The sequence below is a fragment of the Labrus bergylta genome, chromosome 6 (genome assembly GCF_963930695.1).
Source record: "Labrus bergylta chromosome 6, fLabBer1.1, whole genome shotgun sequence".
Taxonomy (NCBI): Eukaryota; Metazoa; Chordata; class Actinopteri; order Labriformes; family Labridae; genus Labrus; species Labrus bergylta.
The window spans coordinates 13,330,347-13,354,646 of record NC_089200.1 but is presented as its reverse complement, the minus strand read 5'-3'; the positions used below and the strand labels follow the sequence as shown (position 1 = coordinate 13,354,646).

The 24,300-nt window shown below is 40.6% G+C and overlaps 1 protein-coding gene across 2 annotated transcripts in view; it reads right to left on the bottom strand.

Moving 5' to 3' along the window:
* Positions 1-864: 864 nt before the first annotated feature.
* ptprsa (protein tyrosine phosphatase receptor type Sa) overlaps positions 865-24,300 on the bottom strand; it is a 224,310-nt gene continuing 200,874 nt past the window's right edge. For both annotated transcript variants that reach the window (XM_065955772.1, XM_065955773.1), the window contains 9 exons: positions 22,737-22,856; positions 20,165-20,319; positions 18,905-19,190; positions 14,280-14,458; positions 13,993-14,119; positions 13,710-13,835; positions 8,639-8,793; positions 5,562-5,697; positions 865-5,162 (listed from right to left, as the gene is read on the bottom strand). In XM_065955772.1, the coding sequence (XP_065811844.1) occupies positions 5,094-5,162; positions 5,562-5,697; positions 8,639-8,793; positions 13,710-13,835; positions 13,993-14,119; positions 14,280-14,458; positions 18,905-19,190; positions 20,165-20,319; positions 22,737-22,856 (1,353 nt within the window). In that variant the 3' untranslated portion in view covers positions 865-5,093. The remainder of the gene's footprint in view (positions 5,163-5,561; positions 5,698-8,638; positions 8,794-13,709; positions 13,836-13,992; positions 14,120-14,279; positions 14,459-18,904; positions 19,191-20,164; positions 20,320-22,736; positions 22,857-24,300) is intronic.

Here is a 24,300-nt window from a genome sequence, read left to right as displayed (position 1 = left end):
ACCCTATATACTCAATAACCAAACTCTTATTTGCAGACTGTCATCTTAAGCTAGCAATTGGCAGTTGGGTGTTGTGCCAGGATAATCTTTTCCTTTGCAGTTGTTCTACTTTGAGGATATCAGATAACCGAAGAGCCTCACTTGAGGACAGATGTGAGAGCAAATACCACCAGGTGAAGGTTTACCACTGCACCAATATCAGCCTGTCTGGGTGGCATTTATAAAGCTTGAAGAGGGGCTTAAGGACACTTTGGGGATATGTTTGTGGAGAGGCTGGTGGACAAATAGAGCAGGAAGCTAATCAAGCCATCTATCAACAAACCGAGTGCGCCATCTGTGTGCTTCACCACTTGTCCTGCGAGCACTTGTAGCACAGATTTTACACAGCAGTTAGCGGCGTAATAAATGATCTAACAATGACTGCAAAGTATTAAAGGTAATGAATACTAACCATTTATTTGCATATCAAACACAGATAAGTTTTATAAGCTGTATAAAAGATATGGACGTACCCTCTCCATCTATAGTGCCTGCATTCTTTCTGACAGTCAGTAGGGGGCAACACCACCCGATGAAATGTGGTTTTGTGGACGTCTATGACAAAAGAGCCATACTTCAACCTTGATTTATTACCTCAGTTAACATTTCGTAGATATATCTTTGGTCTATGTTGCTAGTTTCAAGTAAACCAGCATGATGCTTATTTTCATAAATTATAGTGTAATTTTAAGTGTAATAGACATGGTTCACATTATGAAGGCTACCCCAACAGCCTATGCAGTCTACCTCAGGGATTGAGATCTTGAAGAATCTCGCTGTCACATAAAATATATAACATATCACCAATAAAACTCACTACAAATGTTTTTCAGACAACATTTCTTTAATACAAAGTCAACATATCTACATACACAGTGGCTTTAAACCAATTATTGTTTCAGTTAGAAGTAACAGTTTGAAAGTGATAGCTCTTGGCCTTCATATAAAGGAAAAACTATTTTGCTGAGATTGGGTTCTTTTTCCTTTTTGTCTGTACGTACTGTACATGTTCTATTCTTCTTGATGTCATTTTCTGTTAGTGTTGTTTTTTTTGTTAGTCCCCCATCACATCCCCAATTTTTCTGTAACATATCCCAACAAATTTGGTGGCGTTTTTTCAAAAGTCTACAATCTTTACATGAAGTCAAAAGTGTAACACATTGCACAAGCTTCCAAAAGACTTCCACGGTTTCAGTTTTGGCATGGGGCCATTTTGACAGTCTTTTTTTTTTTTTTTTTTTGAGTGTCCAAAGACTTCAGTTCAGTCTTTTAGTTCATTATGAAACAGCTCAAGGTTCCCACTGTTTGAAGATGACGTGCTGGAAATGTGAGTTTGCAGCAAGTTTTTGGTTGTCTTGGTCTTCCCTTGGTTGCATCGCGCTGCTCTGTTTCATTGAGCCCTGATGTCTTTCTGCGTCCCACAACGAAACATGGCTGAACAAAAAACACAAAGTATGGTTCCATACAATGCTCAAAATAAATGTTGTTTCAACTGAACCATGGATGGCATTTGGCTTAGCTGCATTTCTCCTTTAGCCAATGACATATTTATGAACAACGTCTTGGTATTAAGATTTTGTACCTTTGTAATTTTCATTTTGGTTGGAAATTGAGAATTTGAAATCCAATAATTCAAACTGAATCTGTTTAAAAACCCTCAAGTTTTCAAGGTAACAAAAGAGAAAACTCCATCTTTTGACCCGTGTTTATGCTAGTGCATTGGAAATGAGAATGTAAACAGACTTTTAATTAATGGTTAATTACCAATTTAAATGGTTAGTTGGCATAAAAGACTAACTCTCCATCTTCAGTTAAATTATACCAGTAGATCCCTGTTGCTGATTTCATTCCCTCTTTGAGGCTATAGGTGTGAGAACAGAAACTGGCTTGTTTCCCAGTTTAACTGCTAGCAGGGGAAATTAAAGGCAGAAAAAAAGCGAGTGGTAATTAAAGAGCAGGGAGCGGGGCTGGAGAAAGAACATGTCAGAAGGAGAGAAAACAAGCTTTACACACCAGGAAGTCGGATATGAGCAGAACGTCCATCTTTGTTATTTCTGTTCCCACTTAAAGTATGAGATCTCGAGGGTCAAATGATACAAATACATATAATCTATATATTTGTTTATTTACAGGTATACTCTAGTTCATAGTGAATATCTAACAAAATGGATGACCTCATCATGTCTGAAAATAATACAAGTTTTTTAAAAAAGGAGCAAAATTAAATGATTATCTTTAAACCTGTGTAGGTTGTAGTCTGTACACGATCATACATGGTACAGAACATCAAAATGGGCTGACATAGATAGTAAAAAAAAAAAAGTGAATTTATCAAATATTTGATTGGTTATTTCAGAGACCAGTACATCATTCAACAGTTGCTCAAAAAGAAAAATAACACTAATGGCTACAAATAAAAGATGACAAAATCTCAACATGATTAAAAATGGCATCTCTTTCATCGGCACATGATCTACCCGGGGGCAGAAGTTTTAAGTGAGTTGAGACAGAGGATTTAGTCAGTGTTTTCCCAGCTGACGTCACCTCAGCTTTTTCGAAGAAACACACGAGGTTTCTTAGATTACAAAAAAGAAAAAAGAAAGAAAAGTCACATTTTTAAACATGAGCACTGGCTGGTATAAAAAGAAAATTATGATGAGGCGAAAATTTGAATTAATACTAAGTGTTTGGATATATCTTTATATTCTGCATTTAAATATATAATGCATGTGTGAGTGTGCAGTACATATATACCTACATACATACCTGCACACGTACACACACACATGTTATACTTAACAATTCTACAGTGAAAAAATAGAATGTCTTTCAACGTAATATGAACAAATAAGCATTTCTCTTTTCCGGCTAACTTTAAAAAAAAAAAGAAAAAAAAAGAAAGAAGGTGATACAACATCAACATCTCTGTTAAAAAACTAAAACAAAAGGACAATAAAAAGTCAACTATGTCATGTAAAATAAGTCGTCATAATACAACATTAATGTTTTTCATAATGTTACAGTAACAATAAGGCTTTTTTGGAAATAAGAGAGATTACACACAGTTCTGTCCATCGCTCTCGTTTTTCTTTTTTTGTGCACGCTCATGGGAAACCTTCACAGAATCTGTACCTTCGTCTCGACCATAGCAAGCTGATCTCCAAATGATTTTTTTTCAATTAGACACGTGTAAGTCAGTGCCTCAAATTCAACCTGCAGATGTTGTTGAAGTATTTGTTTCAAGTTTCTTGAGGTGGATGTGCAAGTACCGAGATTTGATAATCACATCGTGGCATCAAGATCCAACATGGTCGCGCCTGCTCTGGCATCCACAGACACATCATCTATAAAACGGAGGACAAAAAATAACCCCAAAAAAAAAAAAAACAAGCAACCACACCAACAGTGGAACGAAAAGGCCAATTTGATCAACCCCACGAACGTACAGCTTTGTCATTGCAACAGGCCTCTGCCACTCTTGAGTGTCTCATACGATGAAGTTCATGATTATAAAGGAGGCTGGAAAAACGAAAAAAAGAGGAGAGCTGGAAAAGACTAATGGACGATGTTGTCATGTGGATGCACTTTCAGTCATGCCCGCCTTGGCGCGAGCGGTTAGCAGAGCTGGCATCTTTTGTCCATCAGTTTCCTCTTCCTCAAATGTCACACACGTACAGCATACACGAGATAAGCAGCATGTTTGGTTTCGACAGAAAAAAAAAAAAAAGAAGATAATCCCTCATAAGACAAAAAAGTTCAAAACAATGATGACGAGCATTGGTCACTGTAGACAAAGAAAGCCCCAAAGCTGAGCGGCGATCCTTGTTTGGTTGCTTCGTTTGTTCCAAAGCTTCTTGACCACCTCTTTTTTTTTTTTTTTTCCAAAAATGGTGGATGTGAAAGCCAAAAGCCCCATGATGGAAAAGTTCCAGAGAGAGGAGTGATCGTATAAAATGACGGGACACGGCTGCCATTTCTCCACCTGAAGAAGACCAAGCTCTACAGTAGCTGCTTGCGAGGTTTTCCCTCCAATTTGTCTTTTGACTCCTGGGGCACTTTTTAAATACACTGTGGTACTTTTTCAACATCACAACATGGTAACCTGGCTCCAGATACGGATTTTACACGAGTACACAATTCATGAAACTAACCCATCGTAAGATATGTGTTGCTGCTTTCTTCACTTCCGTCACTGACAGAGATGCCTCTAAGCTCTCAGCGCTCGAGTACAGGCAATTATGTGATGTATTCCTTTATAATTGAGTGCTTTTCCACACAAGTTATGCATATCATTAGTGTAAAAAGAACTCCAGGTTTAATTGATGCCAGATGGGATTGTTCTCGTGCCAGTTACATTTCCAATGTTTTGATTTTTTTTTTTTTTTGTCTTACCAGAGTTTTGGGGAAACCCTTTTGAGTTCACACAGGCAACCACAATTTGGTAATTTCTCTGGATACCACTCACACAAAATGTGTCTATAGAAATACTTGAACCCCCTTTTACACCAAGGCATATCAAAAAAGCAAGAAAGTCTTGCCATCTTGGCTACATCCATCTGCCTCTCGTTGATTTTTGCTGTTGCCTTCTCCTTCATTTTTCTGTTGCTTGTTACCATTGTATCACAAAGATATTTTTGAGAAGAGAAATGTCCACGAATGTTTACAATGTCCTCCACATTGAAACACTTGAGGTAAGGTAAGCAGTCTGACACTTTGATCGTTTCCCACCCCACAGCTTGAGCCACAGTGTCACAATGTTCCTCTCCTGATGAGGATTTTCTTTTCCTGATCAGGGGCAATTTTTTTTTCCCCCTGAAGGGTCTCTTAGTCGAATTAGAGTTCTACTAATACTTGTAAGTCGGGCGTCTTCTTCTTCCAAAAAAAAATCTACAATAGGATCCTGGTTGGTGCGTCTGAATTAGCAATGGGGATATCATCATCTGCTGCCGACGATTCAAATTTCAAAGTTTCTATGGCTCAGGAGACTGTTGAGGGGGGGGGGGGGCGATGGGATTCTGGGGGGGGGGTGGGGGGAGGAGGGAAGAGATGGCTTTTTACGTTGCATAGTGATCAAAGCTTCCTAAATACTCCAGAGCTGCGTGATAGCAGAATTGGTATTCATCCTGTAGGAAAGAGACACACACACACATACAAAACAAATTAAATATCAGTACTCGGTCCAAACACAACAACATTACTGATTAGATACCTGTATGTCAAGACAAAAAACTATGATTTAACTAAGTTTGCCTGTAAACTGCAAACCTTTTGTCAACCGCCTGAAGAAGGCTGTTTGTGCTGCCACCTGCTGGTCGTTACTCAGCTATTTAGTTTATTAGTCAGCATGATTTGTCTAAATGTTTGTAGCATTTTCATGACTAAATAGCCAATTAATAAATGTTTTTACACCACCCCCCCCACCCCTGTGTTCCTCACCAAAGAGCACCTTTATAAACTGTGTGTTTGTGTGTGTGTGTTTGTGTGTGTGTGTTTGTGTGTGTGTTTGTGTGTGACCTCCTGACCTCAGTCTGCACCATGGCTGGCCTCTGCGTTCGCAGCATCTTCACTGTCTGGAAGATATCAACCACGCCTTCATAGCGCATTCGCTCCAGGACGATGCTGAGGGTGATGAAGACTCCGGTCCTGCCCACACCGGCACTGAAAGCACAGAGCAACAAAGTTAAGCAATAAGAACGTTGACTTTATGTAGACACACATTGTGATTGTGCAGTGAGTCTTTGTTTGGGCTGGGGGAAATGTGTGTCTTCTTTTAACCAAGACGTGGAAAGTGACAGTCAACCTCGAATAACTGCAGATCTGCCTTCTATATTTAAAACAAGAACATGTTGGTAACTTCTGCGGGCAATTTTGCACTTGAGTGAAATCAAACTTCAGCCATTGGAAACTTTCTTATCGAGAGATCCGGTGGTAGTATAACGCAACAGTGATGATGCCAAGGACACAATTTGCATGTCAGAAAACTGCGAATCTGCTTTGATGTGCACCCACATTCTTGTCTAGCACAAAATGAGCCCTCAAGGACACATACATACACACGCCTTCCAAATCACGCACACAAACAGCCAAACAGTTTGTCTCATTAAGCCCCTCCCATGTGCTGCAAAAGTCAGCTTGCCGCTGCTGCTGCTCTCCAGAAATACAGCCTGAGTCTTAACTCAGATCCTGAAATACTTGAGAGCTGCCTCTCTAAGCTGCTTTGCTGTGAAATGACTTCCACTTCACCAATGGAACAATAATTGATATGACAACAGATTTATTCGGGCTTTTCCAGCCTCCGATGCTATTTTGTTGACTGAAGAGTGAAAGTGATGGCTGCTGGCTGCTGGCACACACTTTTTGGTTGGTGCCTGTGCTGTTTGGGGGACGAGGATTAACATAGGACAAAATATGAGTTGTATCATTTAATGATAAGCAAAATAATTATCAATAACAACATTATTGAAACTAATCACACAGAAAGAACAGCCAATCCGAAACACACACACACACACACACACACACACACACACCCCCGACATCTACCACCCACCACCAAACCCCAGGCCGCAGTGTATCTCCGCCCACCCAAAGCCTCTTCTAGGGAGTCGGTCACAGCTTGTCACATGGACTCTTAAACTCACTCAGAGTTCCTCTCTCTCTCTATTGCTCTCTTCTTCTCTCCCTCCCCCCATTTATTTCCCTCTCTCTCTCTCTCTCTCTCTCTCTGTCTTTCTCTCGCAAGGAAGATCGACTCTCCAAATCTGAAGGCTCGCCGAGCCGCCGCAGACTGAGAGGATTTGGTGTCCCCATTCACAGGAAGTAATCAGGCAATTAATGACAAAAAGCATGTGGGTCTATTAGATAGTGGCTGAGGAGGAGAGAGAAGAAAAGAGGGTGGAGTGAAAAGAAAGGAGGGCCGGAAGAATGGATGGTTGGATGGATGGAGAGGGAACGAGAGGGATAGAGAGAGAGAGAGAAAGAGAGAGAGAGAGAGAGGGGGATTAAGAAATACAGACAGAGATGACAGACGGGGAAGGCCGGTGACAGAAGACGAAAGAGTAAGAGAAAAGGAAGGCATAAGCTCTCTACTCGGGAGATGAAAAGCCTGAAGGAGGGAGGGAGGGAGGGGGATGATAGAGAGGAGCAGGAGGTGGCTACAGTAGCGACAGACAAAGTTCCATTTATTCTTTTAATTCATTGCTTAAGAGAAACTTGAAATTCTGTACATTTTTTTTTTGCAGACAAAGCGACACCTACTCTCAGCAAACGTTTAAAACAATCTTTTAGACTTTTGGTTAAGTACTTAATTAAATGCAAACACATCTTATGTTTAATAACCTTTTGACTACAGAACTTCCATTATGTGCCACTAATCACTGAGTTGTTTCAAGCATGTGTTAACTGTGCAGCTGATTACATGGCTTTTGCGGGCCAGTTCAATACACTGTTTGCTTTTTCATCCAGAGCTCCAGCAGCCTTGCATTTCCTTGTATAATAACCGATCCTTTTCCGTTAAGTCTCTCTCCCCCCCCCCCCCTCCAATAACAGCCTCATAGAATAAGGGGAATAACTCAATCTTATAGAAGCTTCCCTGACACTTCTTACAACTCCCTGGGGGCCATTTCCGAGTTGGTGACATCATTGCTTTGCAATACAGGCGAGAGAATGTTATGTTTGATGATGTCATGGCGCCTTCTGTGGCAGAAATGTGGAGAAAAAGTGGCACCGGCTCTGTTTTTCAAAAAGTAAACCATTTTTATGACAGAGGAAGGAAATTATTCAGCGATGTTAACACCTTTGTTTGTTAACACAGTCACATTCAAAGGAACAGTTGTAGCCCTGAAGCTTTTTCTGGATGTCAATCACAGAATGAAAAATGTAAAAAGCACTTCTACACAAGCTCTTTTTGTATTACTAGTAATGCAGAGCAAACACATACAGGCTTATCTAAAATGTCAATTGTCCAGTAAATAAAATTTAAAAAAAATGCTAACACCTAATTTAGCTGCATCCTGCTCAAGGTCTGATGAGGATTTGCTGGAAACCACAACCAAATCTCAGTGTCTACCTGAGCCCGGCATGCCAAGTTAATGATGAAGGTTACCTTGGAAGCTACAGCCGAGGTGATGAAAAATGCATCACAGAGCGATCATAAAAACCAAAAAGAATGGCCGTATCATTTCATGTGCCTCCTCTTTGCAAATGCCAAGCTATATCTCAGCCTTATCAATTATGGAGGAGATGGGCCTGTGGAGGTGCAGGAGTAGTGTACTGCGGTGGCAAAATGGAGAGGAGGGATTCTATCTGATGATGATGTTAGAGCTGCACCGCAGGAGGTGCAGCTGCAAAACAATAACCTCCTTAAGAAGTGACTTAATCTTGTCTGATGCTTAAAGCGTTCTATCTCTTCCAAGAGGGAAGGTGATTCTTTGGAGAGTAGTTTTAAGACAAACATCCTGCAGCGCCTGGAAAAACAAAAAAGTTGCGCCCCTCTTTTCAAGAAAACCTTTATGACATTAAAGTATTTTTGAAAGACATTACATGCCTCTTTGATGTTTGATGTAGAAATGTGGTGTAGCATATCAGGCCAACTGCTTACCTGCAGTGGACAGAGATCGGTCCATCCTGTCCAAACTGCTCCTTCGTTTTATGCACCTGGCCAATGAAGTCAATGAATCCCTCCCCAGATTTGGGCACGCCTTGCTCTGGCCAATCAGTAAACTGGAACTGCCTTACTGTCCTGGATTGGCCATCCTGCAAATATAGGGGGAAAAAAAAGGTGAGAATAGAAGATTGTAGATAATACGAAGAAGCAAAGGAAGGCATAGAGAGGAGAGGGAAGAAGACATATGTAAAGAGTGAGAAGTGGATTTAAAACAAAGCTCAAAACTGGTTAGGAGGTTTTTTTTTTTAAAGACGATTATTTAGTGGGAATTTGACACAAAGAGTTATACATTATTACTTTAAGGGATTGTTGTTTCAATCCCTTCCACCCAACCAACCCAAACCACTCTCGTTGGATTCTTTTAAGAACATCAAATGAAGCGACTCTAATAAAAAGTCGGTAAGTCTTCCTCTTACTAATTGTCTTTTGAAATGAAATGTGGGTTTTTCTCCATAACAGAAATACAGCAATGACACCCACATCTCACCAAGCAGGGACAGTGTGTCCTCCACCAGTTGTTACTTTTTTTCGTTTTGTGTGTGTATTTGCAGGTGTGTGTGTGTGTGTGTGTGTTTGTGCGACATGAATAAGTCCTAGTTAAAGCTAATCAATAGTGTATCTGCCATGACAAGCGTCTTCTCCCAGACACCATGTTGAATAGGATAATCCTGCGATGCAATCGATGCGGCGACCTGATGGATGAGCTGAGCGATGGAGGTAAGAAGCAAAAACGGAGGAGGAGCAGAAGGTGGCATTCCACCACGAAAATTGAAAACAAACACTGTGACGGGACCGCTAGACAAAATGTCAATCTTAACAATTTAATCTCGTATTGATTCTTATATTCTAGTTTTAGAGCACTCGCTTTCAATGCAAACAAAAACATCTATATACATAATTGTACGGATCTGCTTTATTTTGTAAGAACTTTTCATCAACTTTAATAATGCATCGTTGACACTTGAGTCCTTTATAAAGAAAGTTTTTCAATTTGTCTTGGACAAAATGAATTTCTCCTCAAAGTATCAGCATGCACTCACTCACTCAAGGTATGATGAAGGTATTCATCATGGCTGCCTGCGTGATACCACCAGCTGTTAAAAAACATCCCAGTGTTCATTTCTACTGCTGTGTCTGTCTCAACTATACCGCAGACTGCAGTTGGCACATAATCAGTCTTTCTCACACATTCTCTTCCTGTTTGGTCACACAGCAAAAGGTACACTGGGATCGATACACAGTTAGGGAGTTAACTGGGACCTTTATGTCCTTTTGTTATCCTGCTAATGTAGCATTACACACTCTTAAATTAGGATGAAGGTAATAGTGTATTTGTGTCACAAAAATCGATGCATTATGCAATTAAATACGTGGAGAAAAACATGCTTTCATCTCTACAAATCTTTTTGAAACCAAACCTTTAGAAATATACAGGAAGTCAACAATCACTATTATACAATTGGCTACAAACTGTAACTGTTGCAGGAGAGGTCCTAAACAGGAAATACATATTTTTTCATAGTGAAAAGAAATCCTTCTGATAAAGGCCTATTGATGAAACTGGAGTAGTTAACTTTTTCTCCTGAAGAAAATACTTCAAGGTCACATATTATTCTCCTTTTCAACAATTTCAAATAAGTCTCAGCGCTTTCCAAAACATATCTGTGAAGTTTCTTGCCACAAATCTACTCCGATCCTTTTTTTTTTTTTTCATGCCTTTAAACCCCTCTATTTCAGCCCTGCTCAGAACAGGCTGTTTCTGTGTCTGTAGCTTTAAATGCAGGTGAACTGTGTTCGACCACGCCCCTTGAGCTTTCTTGCTCCATGCCCTATTGTTTACGGTGAGAAGACCGACTCAGAGGGCAGAACAGACACCTAGCTGTGGGAATGTCACCACACTAGGGGAAGGATTACTGCCCTTTGTGATGTCATGAAGAAAAAATGTCCAAACAGCCTGTCTGAGCACACATTTTTTTTTTTTTTTTTAAAGTGGAGCAGGTAAAAGACAGAGAGGATGGACTTTTCTAATAACTGGGGGATTTGTAGACAGGCTAGGGACTCATATTAGTGTTAGAAAAACACGGCAAAGTGTATTATGCATAATATGTGACCTTTAAAGGAAATGGAGGTACAAAAAAGAAGGTACATTACAAGGTATTATCCAGTCCTGCAAACACTTACCCACTGAATGATTGGGGATTAATAAAGTATGTTAGGATTATGTATCAACAAATAATGCAGAACACTTGACATTGTCATTTAATTCGACAGTAACCATAGGGACGTTTTCAACACTTATTAAACGTCCTGACAATGAATTTTCAAAGGATTTCTTAGCCGGTTGCTGTGCGTCAAAAATGACACAAACCTTTGTCCTCTATCTTCATCATGTACTGTTTCATGGTGGCTGCTCTGCCTTCTGCTTCATTCATTCAAATTCTCGCGACAAGCTAACCATCCCTCTCTTCTGCTTACATGCTAAATGTAGGTGGTGGCTAAATTCTGAATGTACAACATATCCAGCTATTGTATGTGGAGAGGGATATACATAATCTGTCTATTGAATTCTAGAGCTCTGAATGTGAAGTCCTGTTGTCCTGTGTGCCAGCAAGCTCTGTGCTGCTACGCTAGTAGTTGATATGTTTCTGCGCCAATGCTTCTAGATGTGTTCTTGTTCATTCATTGTACTCAACAAATACGCTGATTTGTATTCTAATAAATCCCACGTACCAAATATCCTCCTTGTATGTGATCATGTCTCCCCCCCCAGGTTCATGATGGATTGAACGTTTACTTTCTTTTCGCGCCTTTGTTTTTTCTCTCAAACACTTTTTGCCTCAGCAGGTGGATTAAAAGTGAAAGAGGGGCAAAGACAACAACACAATAAACCAAGCAAGGCAAATGAAGAAAGAAAGAAAGAAAGGAGAAAAAAGGGTAGGGAAATTTGGCACACAACCTGAGGGCCCACGCGGCGTGTCAAATTGTGTGATTAAATACGTGACTGGCTCGCTAGATGTGAGTGTTGAGGCGTGGAGTCGATGCTATTACTGCGCAGAGGCATGTGACATACACACGAACACTCACACATTTTAGTCATACATAAACACATTAACATGCATGTGCATCTACATGATGTATGGTATGTGGAGTTAAACCGATTTACATGCTGTACACTCTCACATTCATACACTATCAGTTAAATAGAGTTAAACCTATAACTCTTCTTACACAGCTACACACACAGACACACACACAGACACACAGACACACAGACACACACACACACACACACACACACACACACACACACACACACACACACACACACACACACACACACACACACACACACACACACCCTTCACAACCTCACACCCCTCCTTCACACATCCATACACCATCTGTATCTGCGCCATCATGTTCTTCTGAAAAACAAATTAACACTGGCTAATGTACAGGGAACATGCATGTATGTTAAAGTGCTCATAGGGTGTGAACGTACTCTGCAAATACTTTGTGTTTTAAATGGATGTATTTCTGTGTTGAACAATTAAAATATATAAATATGTGAGGGTGTGTAGGCATGGATGTTTGTATCTGTGCTGAGAATAGCAAATCAGTATGAAGATAAGTATAAGGCACAGAGTGAGCCTCTGTAAACATTGGTGTGTATGTGTGTGTGTGTGTGTGTGTGTTTGAGCCTGTTAAGAGTGACATTTTGCAAACTGCACAGTTCGATATAAAGAGGAATAGTATGTGTGTGTGTGTGTGTGTGTGTGTGTGTGTGTTTTTGTGCTGGTGGGGCAATGGTATACCAGCTTAAACAGCATTTTATGTCTGATTTCCACACTGTGTATAGTGTGTGTATGTGCAGAGATATAGTGTGTAAGTTTTTTTTTTATACCAACAGGACAACTGCTAACTAGCTGCCACACCGCCTGGGAAATCTTTGGATATGTCAGCCTGTTTTTCAAAGAGAAGAAGAAGTTTTTTTCTCTCTCTCCTAGGTTCTGCTGCTGCTTCAAACTGTCCAACTTAATTGGACCAAAAAATAAATCCTGAGGTAAAAAAAAAAAAAAAAAGAAAAGAAAAGATAACTACAGCGGTGCAGAGAAGCCTCTAAACACTTCAGGGCAAGAAAAGTCACTTTGGTTTGTGAGCCCTCATTAATATTTGAATGAAGTTACATTTCACATTAAGTCATTGTGATATCGTGTTTCACATCGAACTACAGAGGAATATTACAATATCAAAGCTATTTTGAGGGGGAAAAATCTTCTTTTGATGTTTCTGTGTTTATGTGACTTGCTTCTCCTCAACCTGGTTTATCTCCAATGACAGCTGGGTTGCCTGTGCACTGCAGAAAAAACAGCTTATGTTGGAACTGCCTTTTCTTTTCATCAGGTATTACTATTTCATTTTTGGTGTGATCTGATAGCATGGAACAGTCAGTCTAAAATGTAAAGTGTAAAAGAGAGCAATATTGAACACTTAATATTCACTTCCTTTGTTTAAGATTGTTAAAACTAATCTAAGACAATCTTACTTTGAAGCTGGGATGGTGTGATGGTCATTTGATTCTGAAATAAACATGAGATACTTGTGCTCTAATGATAAGGATACATGCTCAGTGTGGAAACTCGTCCCATTGCGCCTTCTTCCAAATACTTTTGCCCTGCTGATACAGTAATTTACCAAACTAAGCCCATGGCTAACAGTGGCTACTACAACCCAAACAGCATTGGGCCCTTTTAACAGACCCAGGCTCTGTTCATATATGAATAATATCCAAACAACAAGCCACAGCAAATTTTACCCTCCAATTCACTGTTTTCATCTATCTTTTTTATTTGTCACTGCATTTTTTTCAAAACCAAATGTCCTATTTATGTGTTTGTTAATGACTGTTGATGATTGCATTCATCTCTATTTGTTACTTGTCTATATTTAGTAGCTTTCTGAATCCATGTTCAATCCAAACCCAACACTCGGAGGTCTGACTTACCCTGGCATCTGTGACTTTGAACTCTCTGAGGATGTACTGGGGCATGTTGTACTCTGCCATTGGATCAACCACAAAGTACTGGTACCGCGCTGAGCGCTCTGCCGGCCAGTACTGGTGACACTTTTCCTGATTGAAACAAAGAATAGAGAAACCCTTAGTTAAACAATGAATTCTTTCACGATATGATATTTTCACTTTGAATTTGTAAAACTTCCATATTTAAAGGTTAATGATTATATGATATCAATCAATCATTGTGTCCATATGTGTGTGTGTGTCTTACCCGTCCCATCTCTCTCAGCTTGGTCAACATGACTACAATAGTGGAGTTGTTCTCCCAGAGCATCCTCCAGAAGTCTTCTGTAGTCTCAGCCAGAGGGCCCTGTGTTGCGATGTAGGCCTTCTGTTGCCTATATTCAGTAAAACAGATACTTTTTTTGTAATCTGGTGACAACATATACAAATCTTAAACTAAAAAAATATTTTGGTTTTGCATATTTTAAAATGTTTCTTGGCAAGAGAAAAACCAATGATGCATACATTTCCCCACCATCTTTCCCCTCCTCTTACCTGTATCCATCAATGAAGCTGGAGTTGATGTAGTCAGATCCTTCCAGGCCTCTGATTGGCTGAAGGCAGACACGCGTGGTCTCGTAGGGCATGATGTTGACCAGCCGGTTCTTGAACTTGTTGCAGGGAAGGTTGGCACTGATGAAGCGCGACGTGTGGGCTTTGGAGTTGGCCAATCGCTGCCGGAGAAAGATGGAGCGATAGTTAACACAATCCAAAGGGAAGGAACGCGTGAGAATGAATGAGAGTGAGGGGAAAAATTCTGACAGAAGAAAAAAAATGTTTCACGGGAAGTGTGGAATGAAAGGTATGGGGGAGGAAAAAGATGAAAGAGGAGCGGATAGGGACAGTGGTGAGGGATGAATTGGCAAGCCATGGTTGTTACAAACAGGAGAGAGAAGGCATGACCAAGGGAAAAATGAACAGCAAAAAAAAAAGGGGGATAAAAGAAGGTACATGGGGGGAATAGGAGGAGAGGCAAGAGACAGATAAAGAAAGCAATGCAGGCAACCAAATCGTATCCTCATACAGCTTCTAATGGGCCATTATTTAACAAGAAAATATTGATCATAAAGTATTTAAAATGTAACCCCATTCTGCAACATGTAGTGTCCTTCAGGGTCAAAAGCAACAGTGCAAAATAAGCCATGCACCCAGACTAACAAGACCCTAAATCGAGTCTGAACAAAACAGAAAACTCATATTGAAAGTGGGTCACCAGTGCCTTTGATAGCAGCAGTCTGGTATGTGTGCATAAAACATACACTCACATGGGGATGTTAACACACACTGACTGTATAATGATCCAAATAAAGTGCTGTACTGCTGCATCATCATGGTCGCCATCATAGGGACAGTGAGGGGAGTTTGAGGGTCAGCAAGTCTTATCATATCGCTTCCTCTTGGCTTCAAAGTCTCAACAAGAATGTATGCATGTGTGGGTTTGTGTGGTTGCTTGTTAGTGTTTGCCTGCAAATGGAAAACACCCTATTCCGATTGTTCAGGCCCCCCTTACAGACATATGAGAGGGAGACACCAGCAGCATCGCAAGAGGGAGGAGAGAGAGAAGTACAAGACAAGCCTTTTCACTAGATATTGATATATACACAAAGTGAAGGCATTTCTCTTCTGTAAATCTCTAACTTACTGCTTCTCCCCCTATTATTGTGCTGTCTCATTGTCCTCTCTTTCCCTCCTATTCTTCTTTAGCTCTAGTATCTCTGTGTCACCGGCTACTTGGAGTTCATCCAATCCTTCTCCTCTTTTTCCTTCTCCTCCATTCCCATCATCCCTTGCTACCGTCCTCCCTTTGATCTGTGTTTCACAAAAGCACCTGGAAAGGCTTGAGGTGGCCTGGCAGTGCTAAATAGGCCCCTAAGCTTCACCATCAAACACCGCAGAGGATGTAGGGAACCAAGCCAAACCTGGCAACCTGTCATCCAGCAGGGCAGAGAAGCACCTAGGGTTCCTCTGGTCATGGTTGCCAGCTCCTTTCCCATTTATAGTCCATGATATCTTCTCAATTGGAAGCTAAGAGATGATGTACATTCACCATGTCTCACCACAGGTAATCACATTTAGTTTAATATGTCAAAACAAGGGGCTTACGGAATCATCCTAATCCTTACATGCCCTAGCAACGACCTAATGATTGATACAGTTGAACAATACATGTTTGATACCTTTTACATATACAATCAAACAGCTGCCTTTGTAAACAATGTTTATTTTGCTTGTGTTGTGACTACAGTGTGATACACTGCCTCGAGAAGCTTTTTAAAGCTGTTAGCCTAATTTACTTTTTAAAACCGAGGAGCCATTCTTGTTTCCTTGTTTTTCTTTTAAATTGGATCCCAATTAAAACTAGTTAAAAGCAGAGGATGTAGCCACTGTGACAACACCCACTGGTTTGTCAAGTCACATTTTAAGGCTGTTTTGCCATCAACACCCTGGTTGTATGGAACTAGAGTAGACCTTATTTGGACGACTGGGTAAAGATGCGGTGGTACATCTCTGGACAGGTTAAAAAGCTGCCAGGTAGCAACTTGTTGATCTAAAGAAGCCACATCCGAAATCATACACTGGTTTATACTAGAATTCGCCCCCTAAATGGGACCATTATTTTGAAAACCTAATCATGCTGTGTTGAAGAAGACTTAATACCTGAGACCATGAATTACTTGGGAAATGTTTCTTTGGGTAATGAATCTTCAGAGAAGTTGGGTCGTTACCAAAACTGGTTTGATACAATTTGCCCTCTTGTGGCAAACATTGGAATCTTCCACTACTGGCCTTCACAAAGAGACAAGTTTAAAGAACTTCCAAATTGGATTCACATTGGAAACCAGAGGCTGTCATACAGTCCTTGATCCCAATTAAAACTCTGCTGCTGAATACCAAATTATTCCTTGCTGAGTGTATTTCAGATTCCCAGTAGTCCAATGGCTGCTTTGTTTTCTTCATATTGTGATTCACATGCTTTATGTTGCTGTTTTCCACTTGCAAACAGGATATGTGGACAGAAACACGCATTTATCTTTACCTGAACACGCTTGTTATTCATGCACACGTTCCAGCAATCTCTGACAACTTTAAAGCAAGTCTCTCATCTCTGTTCACTCTTCCTGTTGAGCTTCTGGAATTTCAAGAGTCTCCCCATTTGCCACCTGAGAACGACAGCCCCCTCCCAGCCATCCGGATCGTGCAGCATTCTATCGAATCACTTCCTTAGCGCCACGTTAGCATACAGTCGTCCCTTTGTTCATTAGCCAAACGTTCCTCCCTCCACTTGCCCTGCCATCCACTTCCATTTGTCATCATCAAGTATTAATTACTTAGCTCCCTCTTCACACACTCCTCTTCTTTATTCGGAATGTAGCGCGGACGTTATTAATCCCTGTTTGACTCCTGACGCCAGCTCAGCATTATCCCTGTTACAGATGGCGATGGAGATTTCATCACCGATGTGCGCCGGTGAGTAAAAAAAAAAAAAAAAAAGGGTCGAAACAAACCAGCACTATTATTGTTTCCTGGCAGGGAGGCCATGTTGTTAAATGGTGATGGGAAGATGATAGGTGATTGGAGAGTGAGCGTGTGTGCAATTCAAGGTCAGCAGACAGTGGCTCCAGCTGCAGAGCTGAGAGGAGTTTGTAAGTGGATGACTGTTAATACCTTTAATGGAGAGCTATGTAAACACTGTGCATTGCTGTCTATCCTCACCGACTGCTTTGTAATGAATTTCTCCAAGAAAATTCTTTCCAACCTTGACCCAAGTCCATGCTGCTTTCTGCTAAAATCATTTGTTTTATGCCCGCTAGATTAAACCCAATTCCTTTTCTTAAGCATATAATTCCTTAAGCATGTAATTCCAAACCAAACGTGTTGCCAAATGGTAAAAGGCTTCAATATTTCCATTTTTCTCAGCTTTGCAGCACATCCAATAATGGTTTAAATAACTTGTATCTGAACAAATAAGCTGTGAAGTGAAGCTAAAGACAATAAAGCAGGTTTGCTTTCAGATTCTCCCCCTTGGACAGCTGATGCAGTAAAAACTGACAAATATTGGCCCCTACTATTGGCTGCTTTAATCCATATTCTACCTACCTAAGGCTTAAAGGTATTGAATCTTTAAGGAAAGTGTATTTATCTCTAAATGTTGATTCAGTAAGCTTACTATGTCGTACACAGTCTTACTTCTGTTTTTCACAGTTGTTCCTTTCCACTGGTACTTGGCTAAATGTTTTTTCGGGTTGTGCTCTTGGTGGATTAATGTTGGGTCTTTGTAATATGATATAACAAAGAGTCTCGGGCTGATCTTTCTATAAAGTGTCTTGAGATAACATTTGTTATAAATTGGCGCTATACAAATGAAGATGGATTGATTTATTGAGTGATTGATTATATCAGTATGAGAAAAAGCTGAATCAGATATCCAACCTGCCTCTTGTTGTACTCCTAACCCACTTTGTCAGAGTTATTGAATTTCCATCAAAGTCAAAACTGAAAAGTTGTTCTCCTTGTTCCCTCTAATCATACATTTTCTTTTTCGTCCCACACCCCTTATTTAGTTTCACTATATCTCGCCAGAAACACAGTTGTTAGTCAAGAACCACTATATGTTTTGTTGAAGTATGAAAATGAAAAGAAACACATGATTAAGAATCAATTCATTATTACAACCAACAATTAAGGACCCTGCAAGTAATGATTAAGTGCAAAAACATTTAAGTCAAAGAAACTGGATTTGCACCCAAAATAACTTCCTGGAAAATAGAGTTGGCAGTGAGCCTCTCTCAAAAGGCTTACTGCTGCTTAAAACGAGGTGACAGAACTCACAAAACTTTGCATTTATTTCTGCAGTATTTAGTAATGAGTAAGTCTACAAACACTGATCTAAAATGTCAACATCTGTCTTGGCTTTGGGACAGCTGAATCTGCAAGGTGAGTTTATAAGCTTCATTTGCAGTTTTAAAGTCACAAGAATGAGTTCATCAGAAAAGCGTTGTCTCTCACAGTCATGGTTCAGAACGCTATGAGTGTAAAACCCAGTCATTTCAGTTAATAGTAATATACCGGTACATAAAAGGTGGCCACCAGTCTACAAAGCAAATCGTCTGCGTATTTACCTTGAACTCTAACTCCATGCCAGTGACATGCTCGCCACTCTCCACCTGTGCAAGCTTCTGGATGTAGGAATAGAGGCTCCGGGCAGCAACTTCAGTGTTGCCGCAGGCAACCGCCTCCAGCAGTGCATCGTGAATGAAGCTGTACTGGTCCTCCGTCTGCACCATGTAGTTCCGCTGTGAGCGCATCAGTGTCACATGGCCATAAATGTCCACCGTCTTCTCGTGCTTGATCCGCTCCAGCATGGCATCAATGACGATGAAGCAACCTGTCCGACCCACACCCGCGCTGAAGGAGGAGGGCACGAGATAGAAAAAAAGAGAAGAAAACTGTGTAAGAGGTTTTTCTCATAGAAATTCCTTTCTCTATTGCTAATATTTCTAGAGTTTTATCCTCTTAGGCTGCTGTTGCTTAGAATTGTAATGATTTATCGTTTTTACCCCTGAAACACTTAACATGAGGTGATTATGTATGTCCAATAAGGCTTGCATATTTGCAGTGGCATTGCACTCTAAATAATTGAGTAGGAGAGGAACAGAAGAGATATAGTGATCGCTTCAGAAGGGAAACAGAAACTACTAAAATTGACAGATAGAACAACAAGAGGACAATGATGGAGATTGGTTGAAGCAAGCTGTCAAATCTCAGTTTATTGTGCAGGGCTTTGGACTCACTGAAGTCTTCTTATCTTGACAAAAAGGGAAGGTTTCAATTTGAATAAGTCGTTTGAGAAATACTGCTTGTAAAGGGAGGAAGGGCTAAAGAGCAAAAAGGGAGAAGCAAGAAAGAAAGATGGTAAGGGATTACTGCGAGGCTTTTCAGCGGAGAGGGAGAAAAGAGACAGAGGTGGAGAGAATAAAAGCTCAGAAAAAAAAGGGATGCCTTAAGAGAAAGATGATGTGACTGATGGAGAGAGAAAAAGATGGAGGTCTTGTAAGAAAGGGAGCATGCGTTGGTATAATGTGCAGTTTGTAATGTATAGTGGTAGAAACACAAGCTCTTTTGCTCGTGGGCATACACACAAACAGTAACACACACTAGGCGTAGGGACCAAAATAAAACAAGGATACATGGAGGATCTCCTCCATGTTTAGAGTTAGGCTTTATTTTAACTCAAAGATCAAACCGGAGTAGCGTCGAGCTGACCACAGGGACACATCAAACTTTCCCACCGACATTCCTGTTACATAAAACTTTTAGTATCTCAGAGCAAAAGCTGACTACTTCAACAAACTCTGCAAAACCAAAATGCTGCTACTGACCTGCAGTGGGCGATAATGGGTCCAGCGTCAGGCGGGTTGCAGGTCTTCACCCTACGGAGGAAGGCCAGGAAGGGGGTGGGGTACTCTGGTACGCCATGGTCAGGCCACGCTGTGAACTGGAACTGACGCACCTCCCGCTTTTCACTAGAACCATTCTGAAAGAACAAAGAGGCAGGTTGAGGAAGGGAATGGAGTCTCTGTTATTGCAATTGACTGACTAACTGGGTTGATTTGCTTCATATGAAAAAATAAACCAAAAAGTGGGGGGTGCATGATTTTGGTGTAGAGATGGTGCACAGTTTAAGTCGTTATCTAAGAGTTTCAAATCAGTATAAAAGACACAAAAACTTGCCGTCAACTCCTCTGCTCTTACAAAATATGCTCAAAACATCTAGGTCATTTCCAAATGATGGGCTAATAGAGTACAGATACCAAGCCCCAAAATGAAGATTTCTTTGTGTGACACAAATTCTCAGGTGAAGACAGGCTGGTGTTTTAATTTTTGAATTATCTCCACCACACTAGTTTGTACAACCAATCCACATGCCTATAAACAAGTGTTGGAATTCAAATAAAAATGTTCTTTTTTAGCAACACTTTGATAATCATTTCATTTGAAAAGGAGCTCCCCTCTTCTGCTGTGCTCTCTGAAGATAAAAAAAAAAAAAAAAAAGAGCCAGCAGCTTTGTAAAGCTATCTTAAAAGGGGACAAATGATTTCAACTAAAAATAGATTTTTTTTCATGCAGCATTGCCTGAGAGAATGTAATTTTCCTTTGGGGAACACTTTCACACATACAGAGCTGCTCAGATGGACTCATTATAGAACGAGCATTTCTACATTGAACAAGTACAGGTATTATATGTCCTCATTCTTGCACGTCACTGCTGCTCAGATCATCCACAGATACACATGCAGCAAACACCCACATTACACCGCCGTCTGTCAGCCCCCGCCTCAAACTCAACTCTTGACGCATCAGAGATACAAGCTGGGATCCAGAGGAAGACTTTTGTGAAGGGTATGAAGTGAGAGAGAGGAATATATCCCTCGCATCTTTCCGTCCTCCTCTCCGCTCAGAAGATCCTCTAATGGAGGTACTGTTTGCATATCAATGCAGTGCTTCTGCTTCCCTGACAGAAGGATTTTTTTCCCTTGTTGAATAAATGAATAAATGAGTGTGGTAATTAAAAGCAAACTGACCTAAATCTTATGTTCCTTTTTTTTTCTTTTGGACTTTCTTGTGCTGAGATGAAGTAGGCTGCATGGATGTGATTGGCGATTAGCTGCTGGACTTCTTCAAATTTCTAACTTGTTATGTTAGGATTTATCAGTAGACACAATGTTCCATCACTGCAGGACATACATGCATATGGATAGGTAGCAAGGTGTCTACTTTTTAGATGCACTGTGTGTGTGTGTGTGTGTGTGTGTGTGTGTGTGTATTTGTGTGTCTACTTGCTAGCCCCTGCTGCTTCACAGAAATCCAAGAAAATATTATTTCTTAGAGATATAAAGTGAAAACAGCTCAGTGAGAAATCAAAGCTGCGGCTGCCGTTAAATGGAGGAGGGAAGGGAGAGATAGAAAAAAAAAAAAAAAAAAAAGAATCATTTGGGAAGGTTTGGAGCCTGAGAGCTACAGAATGTAAATGAACCTGAACCAGGACCAGGAAGCTTCAAATCACTGTTACTGCTGATTTCTATCTTTTTTCTCCATCCCTGGTTTGCCCTGGCACTTATTCCTCTTCTGTTAACACTCCTGCTCTAAAGTCAGGTGTGACATAAGCTTGGTGCTATCTAGTTAGGATGAAAAAAAACAAACTATAATATGTCACATACTTTTCACAGGTCTTTCCCATGTAACATGTGAGACTGTCAGAGATGGTGTGTTTGCATGCAGATGTACTGGTGTTTCTTTTTCTATTCTTCCTTATATATATGTGTGTGTGTGTGACTGGCTCTGTCTGAATGCACTTGAATGTGTGTTATTCATGTCTGCAGGTGTGTATCTGTGTGACTCAAATTCATCTATGTGAATACATGTATTTGAGTTTTTCTGGTCGACCTTCCTCGCATGTGTGCATGTGAGCTTACATGTGCAAATCCTTCATGGCAAGAATAAGAGTGCCTGTGTGTCTCAGCATTTTGATGTGTAGGGTTGTGTGTGTGTGTGTGTGTGTTTGTGTGTGTCTTTGCACAAGAGCAAGAGAGCAGTCTGCCAATTATGTATATTGAGTTTCTCTTCTGCTCACTTTACCTAAGTGCTACAATTTGGCAGATGTGCATAAACAAATGATCTATTGAAGAGAGAGATCTGAACAAGGTAAAAGAGGCGGACTCAGGCGACAATGCGCACGACGAGGGTGCATTTACCATCCCATGGAACGGGGGGAAAAAAAACCAACTTGTTCTTTGTTGTCATTTTTGTTGCATATGCAAACTTTCTGTCTGAATGAGGCATGCCAATGTTATCCCACAACTAAATGTAATGGCTGAATTTCATTTGCAAAGCAGAGACAGTATTAACGCCCGTGTGTTTGATCGTACCTGTGTGTGAGATTAATCATCCTACCTTATGCAAGGAGAAAGTCCGCACACAGAAAGTGGCCAGTTCTATGGTGTCCAACAGGGTCACTTGGGTCATCCCGTAGGTTTCTGTGCCACGACTGGGCCAGTACTGGTCACACTTGATCTGGATGGGAGAGAGACGAACAGACAGAAACATCTGATTTATAGACGTGTTCAGTAATAAACAAGATCATGAAAGTAAATGGAGAACACAAACCACTCATAAAGCAAGTCCTCCTGTTGATTAAAACACTAGGGTATCCTTTATAAATCTAGGAAACAACACCATGCAGACTAAACAGATGAAACCAGATTGCCACAGAAACTCCATCCACAGCCTCACAAACCCTCTACAAATCCTGTCGACATATTTGCCTTACTCTTATAAAACAAGTGCTAGCAGTATTAATACTGCAGGACTGTATTTGAAATGTAGGGGTGATAATCACTTCACAATCAATTCTTGAAACAGTATCTGTCAACCAACAAGCCAGAAATGTAACACCTCTTTGGAAACTAAAGTTTCATATGAGTAAAGTACCACTTTCTTAAAAAAACAGATCTGGGTGGATATGTTATTTTGACTCAGAGTTTATTTGAGCTGTTTTCCGTCCAGTGATTCCACCTGATATCTTAAAAAGAACCCCCACAACACCTGCTTCCCCACAGCTCTCCTCTGTCAGCCCACTTAATAAAGATTCACTCAATATGGGCTGTGACGCGCCGCTGGACATCAGATGAGATGTGACAGCCAGTGAGAGAGAGAGACGCGGCGCTCTCTAGCTTTCTCTCCCATTTCCTGCTCAAAGCTGACACTCAAGTTCCCCTGCCCGCTAATCTTGATCACGTTTGACAGGAGCGGAACGCGCATGTCGGTATGGAGGAAAGGTAAACAGCTGAAACTGGATAGAGGGAGGGGAAATGAGCGGAGACACCTGGGGTGAGTGAGCCTGATGTTGACACAGGTTGGGGTTGACAAGATGAAACATCACAGTTGGCTTTTTGACATCTAGACAGTCCACTCCTTGATAGGAAAGAATACTGACTTGCTTTTCCTTGTTTTTTTTTTTTTTTGTGGACCTCACTTGAATTTTCAGCTCATAATTAAGACTAGCTGTCATTTTGTTAAACACTTAAAAGACTTTTTGAAATGGGCCAATTTGCTTTTTAACTGATTTATCATAATCACACTAACAGCTTTCACATTTTCGAATACATATTCAATTTTAAAAAAAATAGTTTCAGTATGTAATGTGCTGCTGTTTCCTTTTTACCATAAAACAACTTTTCTGATCTTTGCTAGAGCTAGTTTTGATCCCCATAGGCACAACCCCCAAAAGTTTCAAAGTACAAAAAAGTTGGTTTGCGTCACAAGGACGCAAATCTGAGATTCTAAGAACAAAAGATTTCCTGCAAATGCTGCGGCAACTTCCCATGGACATAAATGTTAAAAAAAATAATAATAAGGAAAAAACAAAAGTTGACTAGTGTGATCACACCCTGACATCTCCTTCCTCCCCGTCTGTTACTAAGCTACTGTGCTCTTTGTGCACCGCTTCCTCCGACTT